Source organism: Camelus ferus, chromosome 9 (genome assembly GCF_009834535.1).
Source record: "Camelus ferus isolate YT-003-E chromosome 9, BCGSAC_Cfer_1.0, whole genome shotgun sequence".
In the NCBI taxonomy this organism is placed as follows: domain Eukaryota; kingdom Metazoa; phylum Chordata; class Mammalia; order Artiodactyla; family Camelidae; genus Camelus; species Camelus ferus.
The window spans coordinates 11,145,177-11,162,030 of record NC_045704.1 but is presented as its reverse complement, the minus strand read 5'-3'; the positions used below and the strand labels follow the sequence as shown (position 1 = coordinate 11,162,030).

At 40.9% G+C, this 16,854-nt stretch overlaps 1 protein-coding gene and 1 non-coding gene across 2 annotated transcripts in view; both read left to right on the top strand.

The window, feature by feature from the left end:
• The window catches only part of LOC116665946 (vomeronasal type-1 receptor 4-like), a 41,209-nt gene extending 26,105 nt beyond the window's left edge, over positions 1-15,104 (top strand). Inside the window, exons 4-7 of the mRNA XM_032487384.1 lie at positions 4,910-4,987; positions 9,785-9,791; positions 12,990-13,045; positions 14,997-15,104. Coding sequence (XP_032343275.1) covers positions 4,910-4,987; positions 9,785-9,791; positions 12,990-13,045; positions 14,997-15,104 — 249 coding nt within the window. The remainder of the gene's footprint in view (positions 1-4,909; positions 4,988-9,784; positions 9,792-12,989; positions 13,046-14,996) is intronic.
• Positions 15,105-15,944: 840 nt separating this feature from the next.
• On the top strand, positions 15,945-16,016 carry TRNAP-AGG. Its single transcript has one exon. It is a non-coding gene; the product is annotated as a tRNA-Pro (tRNA).
• The last annotated feature ends 838 nt before the right edge of the window (positions 16,017-16,854 follow it).

The following is a 16,854-nucleotide window of genomic DNA, read 5'->3' as shown; positions in this document are numbered from 1 at the left end:
CAACCAGCCTCTCTCCACTTGCCTCATATGCGTCAGCTACCACGACAGCTCTTGCTTGCTTTAACCTGCCTCTTCGTGCACTTCCCTGTGTAGTCTGCATCCTCCTCTGGTTAGAGCTGTCAGTCATAGAGTCAGCCTTACCTGTATCCAAGTGTTAGTGTGTTATGTGTTGCCATTAGAAGAACTCTTAACTCTACAAAATGTTTACCCCTCAGCACCGCCACCATGTTCTTTGACTCTCTGTGGACGTGAATTCTTTTGAGACTCCCAGGCTTCCCTGACCTTTCCTCAAGGCTCCTCGCTGTCCCCCTCCCCATTATCCCCTTTGTTCCCATGACAGCTATAGCACGCGTTCCCCTGAAGCCTGATATGAGATCTACCCTTAAGTTCTTGGCACACTTAGCCTCTGTGTCCCCTTAAACCCTGGTTTGGACTTCAGACACACTGCAGCCTTTACCCCACTGTGCATTTTACTCCTGTACCGTCTCTTCTGCACCCTTTCCCCCCAGAGCCCCATCCTCTCCGTGACCTCATCCTATCCCTGGGCCCCCTTCCCCTGCCCTCTGTCTTATCCCTGTCTTTCCATCACACCCGTTCCTGCTGAGACCCATGCACACCCCAGCGTTCTCACCACACCGCCCACCTAAAGTGGCAAAGCTCTCAACACTTTTTGAATGGTGAAAAAAATAATGATCCTTGTGGACTTTTGCAGATTGGAGGAAGATAAAGAGCACACATCTCTGCCCCTTTGTCGCTTTCACAGACTTGGAAAGATGTACAGTTTTCTGTAGGTGAACTCATGATGAAATACCAACCTGTCCAGTAACTATGTGAGTGATTATGTGACAGTGAAGGAGGGCTGTGTCACTTTACATAAGTGTGCATTGTGAGTGTGTAATAATGTGGGTGTGTTAGTGCGCTGTTGATTGTGTACATGTATGTTTGTGTTTGAGTAGAGAGTGTGGATTCTATGTGCGCGTGTAAGTCAGACTGTGTAAATGTACGTGTGTATATGTGAACTTGCATATGTGTTGTCCCCCATATGGCTCTGTCCTCTAACTTGGATATAAAACGTGTGTGTATAAAAGAATTAGCCTAACACAAAATGAGGTCAGAAAAAGAGGGAGAGAAATAAATCAGTAGGATAATGTGGAAGTGTATGTAATCGTCTTGTAGGAAGAATTCAGTGTTTCATTAAATCTGCCCTGCCTCACACTGGCTCTTCAAATGTTATGCATACTCTAAGATACTACCTGTTACTGTAGATGCTATAGTAAAGGTAGGTGCTCAAACAAATGCACTCATTTTGCTGAAAGGGAGCTTTGGCCAGAGACCGGGAGGTGTCCTGTGTAGAGGAGAACTTACCTCATCCAGCGTGAGGGCTGGACTTCACCCTAGGCTACCCTGCCCCATGCATCTCTTCCTTTGTCCGATGTTCATCTGCATCCTTTCCCAGTAATAATGCAAACAGTGAGTAGAACGCATTTCTGTTTGTTCTGTGATTCCATCTAGAGAATTATATAAACGGAGTATGTTTAGGGGAACAGCCAGCCTGCAGTTGGTGTCAGAAATGGGCGTGCTCTTGTGTGGCCCCTGCTCCATCTAACATCCCAGTTGGACTAAAAACTCTCACAAGGGGAACGGATAGTGGAACTCATTCACATGGTGGACTTCTCTGTTGGAGAATCCAAAGGAATGATTTTGGCTCTTAAATCTTATGTCTTCAGTAATGTCATAGTCAATGTGTGCTTAATGAAATTTCATTAAAAGAAAGCGTAAAGACCTCTGTTAGCCATTCAGTGCTGCTGAACGGAGAATGTAGCATTGGCTTCTCTGATAGTTAAAGGCAGGAAGCATCTGTTACACCATCTGATCCTGGGGCTTTGCTTTATGAGAGGTGCTTCTATAGACACCACTTTGTCTTCTGTGAACATTTCTGTCTGCACTTCGTGCCACTGGTGACCTCAGTATCAGTAAAGTACAGCATCCTAGAAAACTTCCATGTCATCATTTCCAAACTGATTTGCATTTAGTTACAGAAACGAGTCTAGTGATTTCTAATGCGTAAATCGGTATCAGGGACTCTGTCCGAATCCATGTATCTGCTGAATACTTAAATAATGATGCAGCTTGGGAGTCTAGAAATAAGGGATGAACTAGCTATTGAGTGGGAGAACTCAGGGAATCAGGAAATCCTGCGAGACACACGTAACTTGCTGCTAGTCACTCACGTGTCAGACAGCAACAGTATTCCTCCATATGTGACCCTGTCTGCCATCGGGGACCATGAATAATTATGAGCCTCTCCCAGACACATCAGTGATCTCTCTGGAGATAATCACAAGGAACTTGTCATTGGTTTTGGGGATTAGCCACTTGGAAAAAGTTTTTCAGAAACATTATTAGCTCCTCAAGCCCACACTGTCATTGCCACTACAAGTGAAACGATAATTGCAGCTGCCAGGGAAGGTGAGGTCACGATCACAAACCTACATCTTGGGCACTGGCTGCCTCCCTCCACGCACACGCTGACCATCGTGACTCTCACACTGAACCCACCATCTTGGCAAAGAGAAGGGATTGGGTGAGTGTTCTGTTTCAGTCTGAGAGGCAGAGTCTGGGAGAAAGGACGTCTAAGTAAGTCAGTGTCTGAAAAGGGGGTTGGTGGGTAGAGCAGGAGCAGACCCAGTGGCAAAGCAAGACAGGGAGGCAGAGTGATTCCTCAGGTATGAGCTTAAGTAGAGAGAGATCAGGATCCCAGACCCTGCGCCAAACCTGACGGCTCCTAAAGCAGTTTCATGAACCCCTGAACCCGCACTGTGGACGAGTAATGTGAACAGCCCCAGTGATAATGAGGGATCATTCTCAAAGAGGTTAAGGGTCATAGTTTTAAGGTCAGTCTGCTATAACATTACCTTACGGAAATCCTAGATCAATTTTAAATTTGTACTAGAAGTGTAATTGTAGTTCCTTTATGCTTTTAATAAAGAGTAGCATAGAAAAGTAATCATTTTCTAATCCTCTACCAGAAACCATAAATATGAATTTGTCTGAGGAATAGAGAAAAATTTTAATCTAACTCTGGGTATATAACGTGCTTACTGGAGACAGTAACTGTGTCTTCGAAATATTTGAGGCTCTATGACTATGATGAGATTGCTTTCCCTCTTTTTTTAATGTATTTTCTTTTTTTAATTTTTTGTTGTTGTTGGAGGGAGGTAATTAGGTTTATTTGTTTATTTTTAGAGGAGGTACTGGGGATTGAACCCAGGACCTTGTGCCTGCTAAGCACGCGCTCTACTGCTTGAGCTACACCCTCCTCGCTTTGCTTTCCCTCTTGAAGTTAAAGAAGCAACATTTAAGGGAAAAGCAACTTTATAATTATGAGTTTTAGAATACAGTTTTTAGGACCAAATGTATCTTGTCTTATGTTGTCTGGTTTAATAATATTCTGACATCAATTCCAGGCACGCAGCTTGTTTCTTTATGATTTCACTTACATAACACACAAAATTCAATATTCTCCAGAGTGTATTTTTACATGTGTCTTGTATGTTAATATTATTCACAAATCTTGTATATTGTTACTAGACTCACTTAACATAGGTATTAATAACTACCTAAGCATTTGGACCAAAATAATTAATAACTTCATTTCTATTCTATACTATTTCATCATATATTAGTATTTCATGGATCATAGTTTAGTAAACAAGATAATATCTTCCAAATATGTATTTGAGAGAGACCTTTCTGAATGTTTTCCTGGCATGACAGCAATGAGCCTTTCTGTTGTAAAACTTACATTGAGCGAAGCTTGCATTGATTAAATCCAATTTGGACATTCCTATAGAATTAGCCTTAATTACTGCCTATATACTTTATTACAATCTCTAAAACTTCATTCATAAGGGAACTATGTTCAACATCTTGTGTAATAACCTTTAATAAAGAATATGAAATTGAATATATGTATGTATATGCATGACTGGGACACTGTGCTGTACACCAGGGACTGACACGTTGTAATTGACTGTACTTCAATTTAAAAAAAACTTCACTCATAGATGATATTGATCTACAGAATAAATACTTAAACAAATATGGAAACTTTTTACAACCAAATTATAAAATAAAATATTAGCGATATGAAATAAAACATACAAGGATAACAAACAAAACTAAACTTAAGATTCGATTATTCAGAAACACAGCTGAAGTGCTTGGCTGGTGTGTTACAGTGGTCAGGGCACTTGTCTTGGATATCAGCCTACCAGTTTATATCACCACTCAGCCACTAACCAGCATGTAAACTTGGACAGATCACTGAGCCTCTCTGTACCTAAGGTCTCCTTATCTCTGCAGTGAAATTGATGCCAGTGCTCACCTCATGCAAGTATGAAAATTAAAGAAGACACTATACTATGGCACTGCAGCAGTGATTCATACATTGCAGGGTTATGTAAAGCTTACACGTTCCACTCTAGGAAGCCTCTTAGCAAAGCAAAGCCTGAAAGTAAATATTTTCCAGAGAGTATATTGGATTTCAGTTGATATGATCCCTGTAGCCCCAGTCACATGCCTCAGAAGAGTCCTCTGATTGTGAAGACGAGTACCAGTCACTGGCTATTGGCAGAATGGCTTCCAGGGATCTGGCAAGAGGAATGGTCTGTTTATTTGAGAGTATAGTTGGAGTCTTGGGCGTTTTCCCTTTTTAACTTTATCTCCTCTACTGCAGTGAATGCAGGTGGAGGTTCATAGATTCAGTCCTCAAGCACAGGGTTGTTACTTCTTGGTCATCCCCTTTAAAGGCGTCCCTAAGACAATGGCAGCCTGTAGATAAAGCATTTCTTCAGTGATACATTCATGCAGATTTGTGCTACACCCTTGGGTATTTGTTTCCTTACAGAGCTGGAAGGGTGTGTCCAGCGGCACCACCTGCCCCTTGAGTGTCTTAAGCCATGACGAACAGCCCCAGGAAATCCAGGTGGGTGGAACTGAATGTAAAAGCGCCCAGGGATTTGGGAGTTTCATGTTCTTCTGCTGGAGCCTGTACACCCTGGTATGTATCACTTTCTAATGTATATGATTGCAAAGTCAGCACAGAACCAAGACTTAGGGTGCTGCTCTGCTGAATTTCATGACAAAACCAGTGACTCGCTGTATGCAGCAGTGTTACCGTTGTCTGATGTTCTCACTGTTGGGCTCATGACCCGGGCCTGTGGCTCCCTGGGTTTTTCCTATACAGCCACATTCACAGGCCACACACGTTCACAGAAACAACTTTCCTGAGCTCCCTCCACATTTTTTGATGATTTATTTTTTTTAATTAAAGACATATTCACAGGTTAAAAGTACACAGCTCAGTGGAATTTCAGGAATGATTGCACCTCTGGAAGCAGCTAGATTGAGAAATAGAATGTCGGTTCCCTAGAAACCCTCTTGTGCTCCTTCTAAGTCACTATTTCTACGGCTGTAGTTTTGTCGGTTATATTTGTAGGCCTGGATTATTGGGCATAGGTTTAAAACTGTTCTGGGGGGAGGGTAGAGCTCATTGGCAGAGCGCATGTTCAGCATGCACAAGGTCCTGGGTTCAATCCCCAGTACCTCCATTCAAAATAAATAAGTAAACCAACTACTTCCCCCCAAAAAAAGAAAACAACAAAAAAAAATATTTTTAAAGATTAGATCACTTTGCCTGTTTTGGACTTCACATAATGGCATCAGACAGCATCATCTCTTTCATTTGGACTCTCTTCTCCATTCCATTAGATGTTTGTGAATTTATCTGTATTGTTTCATATTATTGTTGTCACTCATTAGCATTGCTATTTAGGACTCCACTGTGTGAACATCAAAGGATTAATTGATTCATTCTAGGGTAGGTGGGTAGTTTAGAAGTAGGAATTATTAATGAGTAGGTTCACATATAAATTCTGTAACTAGTCTTGGGTGATACATGTACCAATTTCTGTTGAGTGTATTTGCATGAGTGGAATTGTTGAAACATAGGATTATATCTGGTCTGCTAAATAGATACCACAGTTTTCAAAAATGTCCCTATCAATTTCAACACCCACCATCAATGGATGAGGTTCTTGGTTGATCCACAGCTTTGCCAAAACGTGGCATTTCTGTCATTTCCCTTTTAGATTTCTTGATGGTGTTTGATGCTATATTTTAATTGTCCTGATTAGCAAGGACATGGAATATTTTTCTACATGTATTATCCATTGAATAACTTCTTTCTTGATGTTTCTGTTAGAAGAGTTTGTCCACTGTTTATTCTATTTTGTGGTCTTTAGGAGATGTTTGTATGGTTACAAGTCCTATCTGTGTGTGTGTGTGTGTGTGTGCATGTGGATGGATGAGCATCAGTCTTAACTTTGATATATGCAAAAGGTACTGCACCATTTCTATCTTTTGTACTCTTTAGGGTATATTTTTAATTGTAAGACCCTAGAAATACTCTCTGTCCTTTTTTCTTTAAAAATACATTATTTTAAAACTTAGAAATGGAATTAAGGATTGATTTATTTTATGATATGGACAGTGACTGAGACTTTTTTCCTCCAATAAGGAGAGCAAGTTTCAGTTTATTCTGTGTGTGTGTGTGTGTGTGTGTGTGTGTAGGGGAGGTAATTAGGTTTATTTATTTATTATTATTTTTAGTGGAGGTACTAAGGGTTGAGCCCAGGACCTCATGCATGCTGAGCACACACTACCACTCTACCCTCACCCCCTCAGCCTATTCTTAAAATGTTGTTTTATGCTTTCTTTCAGTTTACCGTCACTCATTGCTTCTCCCAGGTTACGACCACTTTCGTTCTTCCTGCTGACTCTTCCATAATATATCGATTATCTCTTCATCTCTTCCTGTCTCGTGAAGCCTTGGCAATCAAACAAAAGCACACAAGGAAACTTACTCTTGGTGTCAAAAATTTAAATGAACCATTTTGCTCAGAGGAATCATTGTTGCTATAATTTAAAGAAAAACGTCTTGAATGATGGAATAACCTCCAGAGAATTGGCAATAGGAATAACCTTCTTTTTGCAGACTATGGTTGGAATTTGGGGCAATTTCTCCTTTCTTTACCACACTCAGTACAGGTTGAGGGCCACAGGTTTGATTTGTAAGCACCTGACTATAGCCAACTCCTTGGTCATTCTCTCTAATGGAGTCCCCCAGGTAATGACAGCTTTGGGCTTGAAACAATTTTTCAATGACTTTGCATGCAAACTTCTTTTGTATCTTCAGAGAATGGGCAAGGGTATGTCCATGGGGAGCACTTGCCTCTTGTGTGTCTTCCAGACCATTACAGTCAGCCCCGTGAACTCCTGTTGGAAGGATCTTAAAGTCAAAGCCCCAAAGTACATTGGCTTCTTCATTTCCCTCTGCTGGATCCAGTTCACATTTGTAAATTTGATTTTTCCTATGTATAGTTCTGGCAAATGGAACAGCACAAACATCACAAAGAAAACATACATGGGGTACTGTGTTACCATAGGTGATGAGAAAATCATAGGCTCATTATATGCAGCATGGATAGTGTTCCCTGAAGTTTCATTTTCTGTGCTCATCGTCTGGGCCAGTGGCTCCATGGTTTTCACCCTGTACAGGCACAGCCAGAGAGTCCAGTACCTTCACAGGACTAACAGGACTCCCAGATCCTCGGCTAAGGCCAAAGCAACCCACAGCATCCTCGTCCTGGCCAGCACCTTCATATGTTTTCACACTCTTTCCTCCATCTGCCACATTCCTCTAGCTTTTTTGCATGATCCCAGTTGGTGGTTGGTGAATACTGCTGCCCTAAGTTCTATGTGTTTTCCATCTATCAGCCCCTTTCTGCTCATGAGTCGTGCCTCAATGTATCCAGGCTCAGCTTTCTGTGGAGAAAAAACTCAAGAATCCTCTAATCATTTCAGAAAAGTGTAAATTGTATGTTTTTGCTAAACGTTCAGAAGTTTATTTACTCATCACACTCAAAAACTCAATATAGAATCTATAGAGAAGCCACGTGGCTTTCTATGGTAGAAGCTAATAGTGTTGGCATTTCATCATTGGTTGAATATGGTACCTACGTGGGGTCAGTGAAGGTGAATAAACAGCATTGCCCAGTTCTGATGCCTTGACTCCTGATGACAGTTCTAATCAAATCTGCTTGAAGCATGGCAGATGACTGGATTAAGAAGATGTGGTATATATCTACAATGGAATACTACTCTGCCATAAAAAAGAATGAAATAATGCCATTTGTAGCAACATGGATTGACCTAGAGATTATCATACTAAGTGAAGTAAGCCAGGTAGAGAATGAAAAATAACATATGATATCACTTACATGTGGAATCTTTTAAGATGACACAAATGAACTTATTTACAAGACAGAAACAGACTCAAAAACATAGAAAACAAACTTAACGGTTGAGGGATAAATTGGGAGTTCAGGATTTGCAGAAACTAAGTACTATATATAAAATAGATTAACCACAAGTTCCTACTGTTTAGCACAGGGAACTATATTCAACATCTTGTAATAACCTATAATGAAAAAGTATATGAAAGGAATATATATTTATGTGTAACTGAATACTATGCTGTGCACCAGAAACTAACACAACATTGTAAATCAACTATACATCAATAAAAAATAAAATAAACTTAAAAAGCAGGGGATGTGGGTGGGTATAGCTCAATGATAGAACACATGCTTTGCATGCATGAGATCCTGGGTTCAGTCCCCAGTACCTCCATTAAATAAATAAATAAACAAATAAATAAATCTAATTACCCCCCCTAAAAAGATGTGGCATATGGAAATGTTAGCTCTCTTGATTGTGGTGGTGGTTTCATAGGTGTATACGTCTATCAAAATTCATCCAGTTTAACAGCTATTTTTAAATTAAAAATAAATAAATACTAATTGTTATCTTAAGCTAAAAAATTCATCAAATTGTACATCTGAAATATGCGTAGTTTACTCTACTGGAGTTATACCACAATAAAGGTGTTATAAATAAATACATACATACATAAATCCTCCCCAAAAAAAGATGTGGTATATATAAACAATGGAATATTAGCCATAAAAAAGAATGAATTCTGCAATTTGCAGCAACATGAGTAAACCTAGAGAATATTATGCTGAGTGAGATAAGTCAGAGAAAGACAAAAACTGTGTGATATCACTTATATGTGAAATCTAAAAAACATTGTAAATGAATGTATATGCAAAACAGAAAGAGGCTCACAGATATAGAAAACAAACTTCTGATTACCAAAGGGCAGAAGGAAGAGGGGACAAAATAGGGGTATACAATTAAAAGATACAAACTACTATGTATAAAATAGATAAGTGACAAGAATATAGTGTGTAGCATAGGGAAATGTAGCCATTATCTTGTAATAACCTAAAATAGAGTTTAATCAGCAAAAGTATTGAATCACTCTGCTGTACACATGAAACTAATATAATGTCATCAACTATATTTTAATTTTAAAAAGAATGGATGCCAGAGCTAACGATTATTGTGGCAATGATGATAATAAAAGGAGAAGAACTGGAGATGATTTTAATGTAAAATAGGCATTGTGCTCCCTAAGTCCCCGTGTTAGATTTGTGGGGTATCAGAAGGTCTCCTCACTCCACCTTGCTAGAGCCACCATTTTTTTCATTGAAGTGTAGTCAGTTTACCGTGTTGTGTCACTTTCTGGTGCACAGCATCATGTGTCAGTCATACATGAACATCCACATACTCTTTTTCATACTCTATTTCATTATAGGTTACTACAAGATATTGAATATAGTTCCCTATGCTATACAGTATAAACCTGTTGTTTATCTATTTTATATATTAGTGGATTCACCATTTTGTATTGCCCTACTCCCTTCACTGAACTAAATATATAAAAGGACTCTCCTTCTTCATACCTTTGGAGCATTTACTCTGTACCTGTTACTGTCCTGGGTTACGTCTTCATGTTACACACCTCATAAAACAATCTTTAATTCATGTATCTTTAAAATTTATCAGTGTACTAGCAGGGGAAAGTTTACATTAAGTCTATAAAGTGGGTTAAAAGATGTGGAAGAAAAGTCTCATGGTAAGGAAAGTTTTCTTAAAAAAAGAAAAAAAATTTTACTAGAGTTAAAAAGAGTCATGTAATGCTTAATACTATAATCACAAATTGAGATTTTTATAGTCTTTGAAAAACTGCCCGTCTAGTAATATTCTTGAATTATATCTGTTGTCTGATAAACACATTGTCATGAAACGAGTGTAAAAATATCTTAGGGTGAGGAGGGAGGGTGAAGCTTAGGAGTGGAGTGTGTGCTTAACAAGCACGAGGTCCTGGGTTCAATCCCCAGTGCTTCCATTAAAATAAATAAGTAAAAACCTAACTACCTCCCCCCATCAAAAAAAAAAGGGGGGGAAGATCTTAGGCAATTTATCTAAACAGTATTTCAGAAGTACCTTTGACTGTTATATTGGGTAAAGTGTCCTAGGTATGCAGCAGGAAAGTATAGGCAAGAAGTCATTAATATGAGAAAAACTGGTCTTTCCTAACCAAGGAATCAGGGCATTTAATAATAAATATTGTGTGTTGTATAAGGGTCTTATTCCAGTTTTTGATACTTGACCATGGACAGCTTTTCTTAAAAGTTTTTTTTACTGAAGTACCATTGAGGTACACTATTATATAAGTTACAGGTGCACAACATAGTGATTCATAATTTTTAAAGGTTATACTCCACTTATAGTTATTATAAAATATTGGCTATATTCACCATGTTGTGCAATATGTCCTTGTGGCTTATTTTACACAGACTGGTCTGTACCCGTTAATTCCCTACCCTTATCTCGTCCCTCCCCTGCTCCCCACTGAAACTACTAGTCTGTTTTCTCTATCTGTGAGTCTGTTTCTTTTTTGTTATATTAACTTGTTTCTTTCAATTTTTAGATTCCGCATATATGTGCTACCATGCAGTATTTGTCTTCTTCTGTCTAATCATGTAGCATAATACACTCCAGGTCCATTCATGTTGTTGCAAATGACAAAATTTCATTATTTTTATGGATGAGTAGTATTCCTATATATATATATGTATAAATAATACTATTTTTATCCATCCATCTGTTGATGGACACTTAGATTGCTTCCATATCTTGGCAATGGTAAACAATGCTGTGTTGAACATTGCGGTGCATGTATATTTTTGAATTAGTGTTTTTGTGTATACACACACACACACACACACACACATATATCTCCAGGAGGGAATTGCTGAGTCATATGGTAGTTTTATTTTTAGTTTTTTAAGAAACCCCTGTAACTGTTTTTCACAGAGGCCGCACCAGTTTGCATTCCAACAGCAGTGTACAAGAGTTCCCTTATTTCCACGCCCTCACCAACATTTGTTATGACAGCCATTCTGACAGGTGTGAAGGGATATCTCACTGTGGCTTTCATTTGCATTTCTCTGATGATTAATGATGTTGAGAATTTTTTCATGTGCCTGTTGGCCATCTGCAGGTCCTCTTTAGAAAAAAGTGTCTATTCATGTCTTCTGCCCATTTTTTTAATCAGGCTGTTTCATTTTTTGATGTTGAGTTTTATGAGCTATTTATATATTTTGGATATTAACTCCTGATCAGTCATATCATTTACAAATACTTTCTCCCATTCAGTAGGTTGTCTTTTTGGTTTTTTGATAGTCTCCTTTGCTGTGCAAAAGCTTTTTAGTTTAATTAGGTCCCATTTGTTTATTTTGGTTTTATTTCCTTTGCTTTAGGAGACAGATCTAAAAAAAATACTGCTACAATTTATGTCAAAGAGTATTCTGCCTATGTTCTCTCCTAGGATTTTAATGGTTTCAGGTCTTACGTTTAGGTCTTTAATCCATTTGAGTTTATTTTTGTATATGGTGTTAGAGAATGTTCTAATTTCAGTCTTTTACAGGTTAACTGTCCAGTTTTCCCAACACCACTTACTGAAGAGACTGTCTTTTCTCCATTGTATGTTCTTGCCTCCTTTGTCATAGATTAATTGACCATATGTGTGTGGGTTTATTTCTGGACTTTCTATCCTGTTCCATTGATCTGTGTGTCTGTTTTTGTGCCAGTGCCATACTGTAGCTTGTATTATAGTCTGCAGTCAGAGAACGTGATTCCCCCAGCTCTGTTGTTCTTTCTCAAGATTGTTTTGGCTATTGGGGGTCCTTTGTGTTTCCATACAATTTTAACATTTTTTGTTCCAGTTTTGTGGAAAATGTCATTGGTAATTTGATAGGGATTGCATTGAATCTGCATATTGCCTTTAGTAGTATGGCCATTTTAACAATATTGACTCTTCTGATCCAAGAACACGATATATCTTTCCATCTGTTTGTGTCATCTTCAATTTCTTTCACCAGTGTTCTTATAGTTTTCAGAGTGTAGGTGCTTTGCCTCCTTAGGTAGGTTTATTTCTAGGTATTTTATTCTTTTTGATGTGATAGTAAATGGGATTGTTTCCTTAATTTCTTTTTCTGCTATTTCATTGTTAGTGTGTAGAAATGCAACTGACTTCTGTATATTAATTTTGTATCCTACAACTTTACCGAATTCATTGATGAGCTCACTGATTGATCAGCTGGTAGCCTTATGGGAGTTCCTTTGTGTTATTTCTTGCTTTTTCCTTAATGTTTTTAACAATCTCTCTTTATGTTTCATGTTTGCCATTTTGATTACTATATGCCTTAGTGTGTTCCTCTTTGGGTTAATCCTGCGTGGGACTCTCTGTACTTCCAGGATTTGGATGTCTGTTTCCTTTTCCAGGTGAGGGAATTTTTCAGCTGTTATCTCTTCAAATGTGTTCTCAGCTTCTTTCTCTCTCTATTCTCCTTCTGGGACCCCTATAATGTGAGTATCAGTGTGCTCAATATTGTCCCAGCAGTTGCTTGAAGTGTCCTCGTTTCTTTTCATTCTCTTTTCTGTTTTCTGTTCAGCATCAGTGATTGTCACTCCTCTGTCTTCCAGCTCGCCGATCCATTCCTCTGTATCAGTTAGTCTGCTGTTCATTCCTTCTAGTGTATTTTTCATTTTTCATTTGTATTCCTCATCTCTGTTTAGTTGTTCTTTATATTTTCTAACTCTTTGTTTAAAACTTTTAACTTCTCGCTCTGTACATCCATTCTTCTCCCCAGTTCTTTGATCACCTTTACAGTCACTACCCTGAACTCTTTGTCAGGTAAATAGCCTACCTCCACTTCACTTAGTTCTTCTGGGGTTTTGTCTTGTCCCTTCATCTGGAACGTGTCCCTCTATCACCTCATCCTGCCTAAGTTGCTCTTTGTATTTTTATGTACCTGGTAGGTTAATTACACTTCTCAGCCTTGGAGAAGTGGCCTTCTGTAGGAGATGTCCTGTGCATCCCGGTGAGACACTCCCCTTTTGTCACCTGAGGCTATATGCTCTAGGAGTTCCCCCTGTGAGGGCTGCATGGGTCTTTCTGTTGAGGCAAGCTCTGTGAGTGACCTGGTAGGCTTGGTTGACCCCTAGTCAGTTTGTTGCCAGGTCCTGCCTTGTGCAAATGCTTCCAGCCCCTGGTTGGTGAAGCCAGGTCACAAGGCAACTTACTGTAGAATCTCAGGGGAGCCCGGGGCTAGTGCTTACTCAGTAGTAGGTGGATTCAGGGTTCAGAAGACTCCAGGGCTGTTTCCTGCCCACTGGTGGGTGAAACCAGGTCCTGAGGTAAGTTCTGGCCTACTAGTGGGCAGATCTGGTTCCTAGAGTCTGGTTGCAGGGCCCAGGAGTCCCAGAGTTGGTGTCAGATCACTTCTGGGGAGACAGAGCCCAGTTCCTGACACAGCTGGGTACAGGATCTGGAGTGTCCTCAAGCCTGTATTAACACGCTAGTGGGCAGGGCTGGGGCTCAGCTCTTCCCAAGGCGAGCTCTGGCCTCCTGATGAGAAGGCTGCGTCCTTAGGTTCTGGGATTGTGGTTTTCTTGCATCTGGTGTCTGCCCCCTGGTGACTGAGGCTGGCCCACAGGTTAAAGCAGACTTCCCGGAGAGCAGGGCCAGGGCCCAGGGCATTCGGGTGGTGCCTGCCCACTGGTGGGTAGAGCTGGGTCCTGGGCCCTCTTGGGGGCAGGGCCAGATCCACAGGTGGCTGTAGGCCCAGGGGTCTTGAGGCAGCTGTCTGCTGATGACTGGAGCTGTGTTCCTGCCCAGTTAGTTGCTTGGCCTGAGGTGTCCCAGCGCTGGTGCCCACAGGCTGCTGGGCCAGGGCAGGGCTGGGTCTTGGGGCTGGGTCTTGGGGCTGGGGAGGGAGGGAGGGAGGATTCCACAGTGGCTCTTGCCAGCACCAGCGTCCACATGGTAGAAGACGCTTCCGATCATTTCTGCCACCCGTGTCTGGTCCCTAGAGTGAGCTGCAGTTGCTTCCTGCCTCTCCAGGAAACTCTCCAAGATCAGCAGATAGGGCTGACCCAGGCCCCTATTGAATTACTGCTTCTGACCTGGGCCCTGGGGTATGTGAGGTTTTGTGTGTGCTATTCAGGAGTAAAGTCTCTGGGGGAGGGTACAGCTCAGAGGTAGAGAGTGTGCTTAGCGTGTGCGATATCCTGGGTTCAATCCCCAGGACCTCCATATAAAAATTTTTTTTAAAGAGTGAAGCTTCTGTTTCCCCCAGCCCTCTGGGACTCCTGTAAGCACCACTGGCCTTCAGAAGCCGGATGCTCTGGGACTTGACTGTACTGCAAGACCGCCCCTCTTACCCATCTCATTGTAGTTCCTTTATGTCTTTAGTGGGAGATCTTTTTTGGCAGATTCTAGGCTTTTTCATCATGGTTGTTCTGCAAACAGTTGTGATTTTGATGTGCTCACAAGAGGGGGTGAGCTCAAGCTCCTTGTACTCTGCCATCTTGACCAATCTCAGTTCTGGAGGCTGGAAGTTCAAGATCAGTGTATCAGCATGATCTGGTTCTGGTGAAAGTCCTCTCCCGGGCTGTAGACTGCTGACCCTCCACAGATCCCTTACGGTGGAGAGAGACTGACCACGGACAGCTTTCAAGCCTCAGCCCTCTCTCACCCTCTCCCCATTGCTGGTACAGCTTATTGAGGTGCCACTGACATACCAGAAAAACCTGCACATAGTTGTTGGACCCTCCCTCTACTCTACAAGTGGGCAAGCTTATAAGCCAAAGTGCTCCTTTGGTGCCTACAGAAAAGATCAAACCACCTGCAGGGCCCACCTCCTAAACTGCAAATAAACTAGAACAAGTCTCCTCTCCTTACTCTCTCAGGCCGTTGTGTGCCAACTTGGGGAGCCTGCCCTGCTGTACCCCCAAATCTCATTATGCATTAAACATTCTTATCCTCCTTCGATGTCTAGCATTATCAGTCTTGATATCTAAAGCAGATTTGGGGTAGTGGTTGTTGAGCTAAAACAGTAAAACAGCTGGGTATGTTACAAAGTAGGTTTATTCAGAAACAGCTAAGAAGTGCAATTTGGGACATGCAATCCATGGCAGAGCACAGGCAAATCTGGAGAGACAAAGGAGAGGAACTTTTTTATAGAAGAGAAAAGTAACTTGTGAAGGGCTGTTATCAACAAAAAGTGCACTGGAGAAACCAGTTCAGATGGAAAGCGGCTTTCCCTTGGCTGAGCTGGGACAGTCGCTCATTGGCTGGGCTGTCGCTGGGCAACGATGAGTGATTCCCTCCTCCTGCTGGGCAGGACAGTAGACCTTCCTCCTGTTGGAGGTAAAGAACCCCTCTTTCTATTGGTTTTGCAGTTGACGTCAGGTAGTAGGACATGAGCGCTCCCCCTTCTGGCCTTCTGACTCCATTTTACATGAGGGTTCTGTTTATTAACTTTTGGAGGGTCCATCTTATGTCTGTGGGGTGTCCAAAAGTGCAAATTAACTATTTTTAAGGGAATCAGTGTTAAGTTCCATGGGAGGGTATAGTTAAGTGGTAGAGTGCATGCCTAGGATGCATGAGATCCTGGGTTCGATCCCCAGTACTTCCATTAAAATTTTTTTTTTAAAGTAAACCTAATTACCTCCCCCCTCCACACACACACACAAAGTTAAGTTCCTAGTTGGCCTACAAATAAAACAAAATAAAACCAACCTTTCCTCCTGAAGTGAGTCTGTTCATTCTTAAGGGGAAACTTATGATCAGTGATTTTTTTCAAATTACTCCCATAAGGCCTCCAAGAAGAAAAAACTGTTCACATCTTTATTTCTAAAATTTCATACTTCCTAACACTTTTCATATGTTTAATATGTTTTTGTTTTTTACCTCATGTAAATCAAGGCCAGTGGAGCCACGGGTCTTAGGCACAAAGGAAAAGGGGCGTGTTGAAGTAGGATCTTCAGGTGCACATTTATAAGTAGCACTTCCAGCGTTAAGAGGGCACAGTCCAAAGTTGCCCTGCTGCGGTGTTTTAGTCACAGCCACGTAGCAAGGGACAGAGTGCAGAAAGTATAACTCAAGCAAGTGATGGCTATGTGTCCATAAACATGTATGTTTGATTCCATTATGCAAAGAAACTGCTGCAGGCGCCTTCCAGCCTTGACTGCCTAAAGAGGGCCTGTGAGTATTCGCTGTGAAGTACCCCAGTGAGGTGGGATGGGCTTGATAAGATAGACACAACTCACCTAAGAGTTTCTGAATGGTTAAATTTTATTAATTAAAACATGACAACGATGACACATTGTGAGTAAAGTGTATCAAAGTGATGGATGTACACTGCTTTCTGGCTGTTTTGATTAAGTTCTGCTCTCTGATAACTGCTCCCTTTAGCTTCTAAGAGTAAGACTTACCCTTCACCCATTTTTGATACACAACGGCTGTTTTCTGTA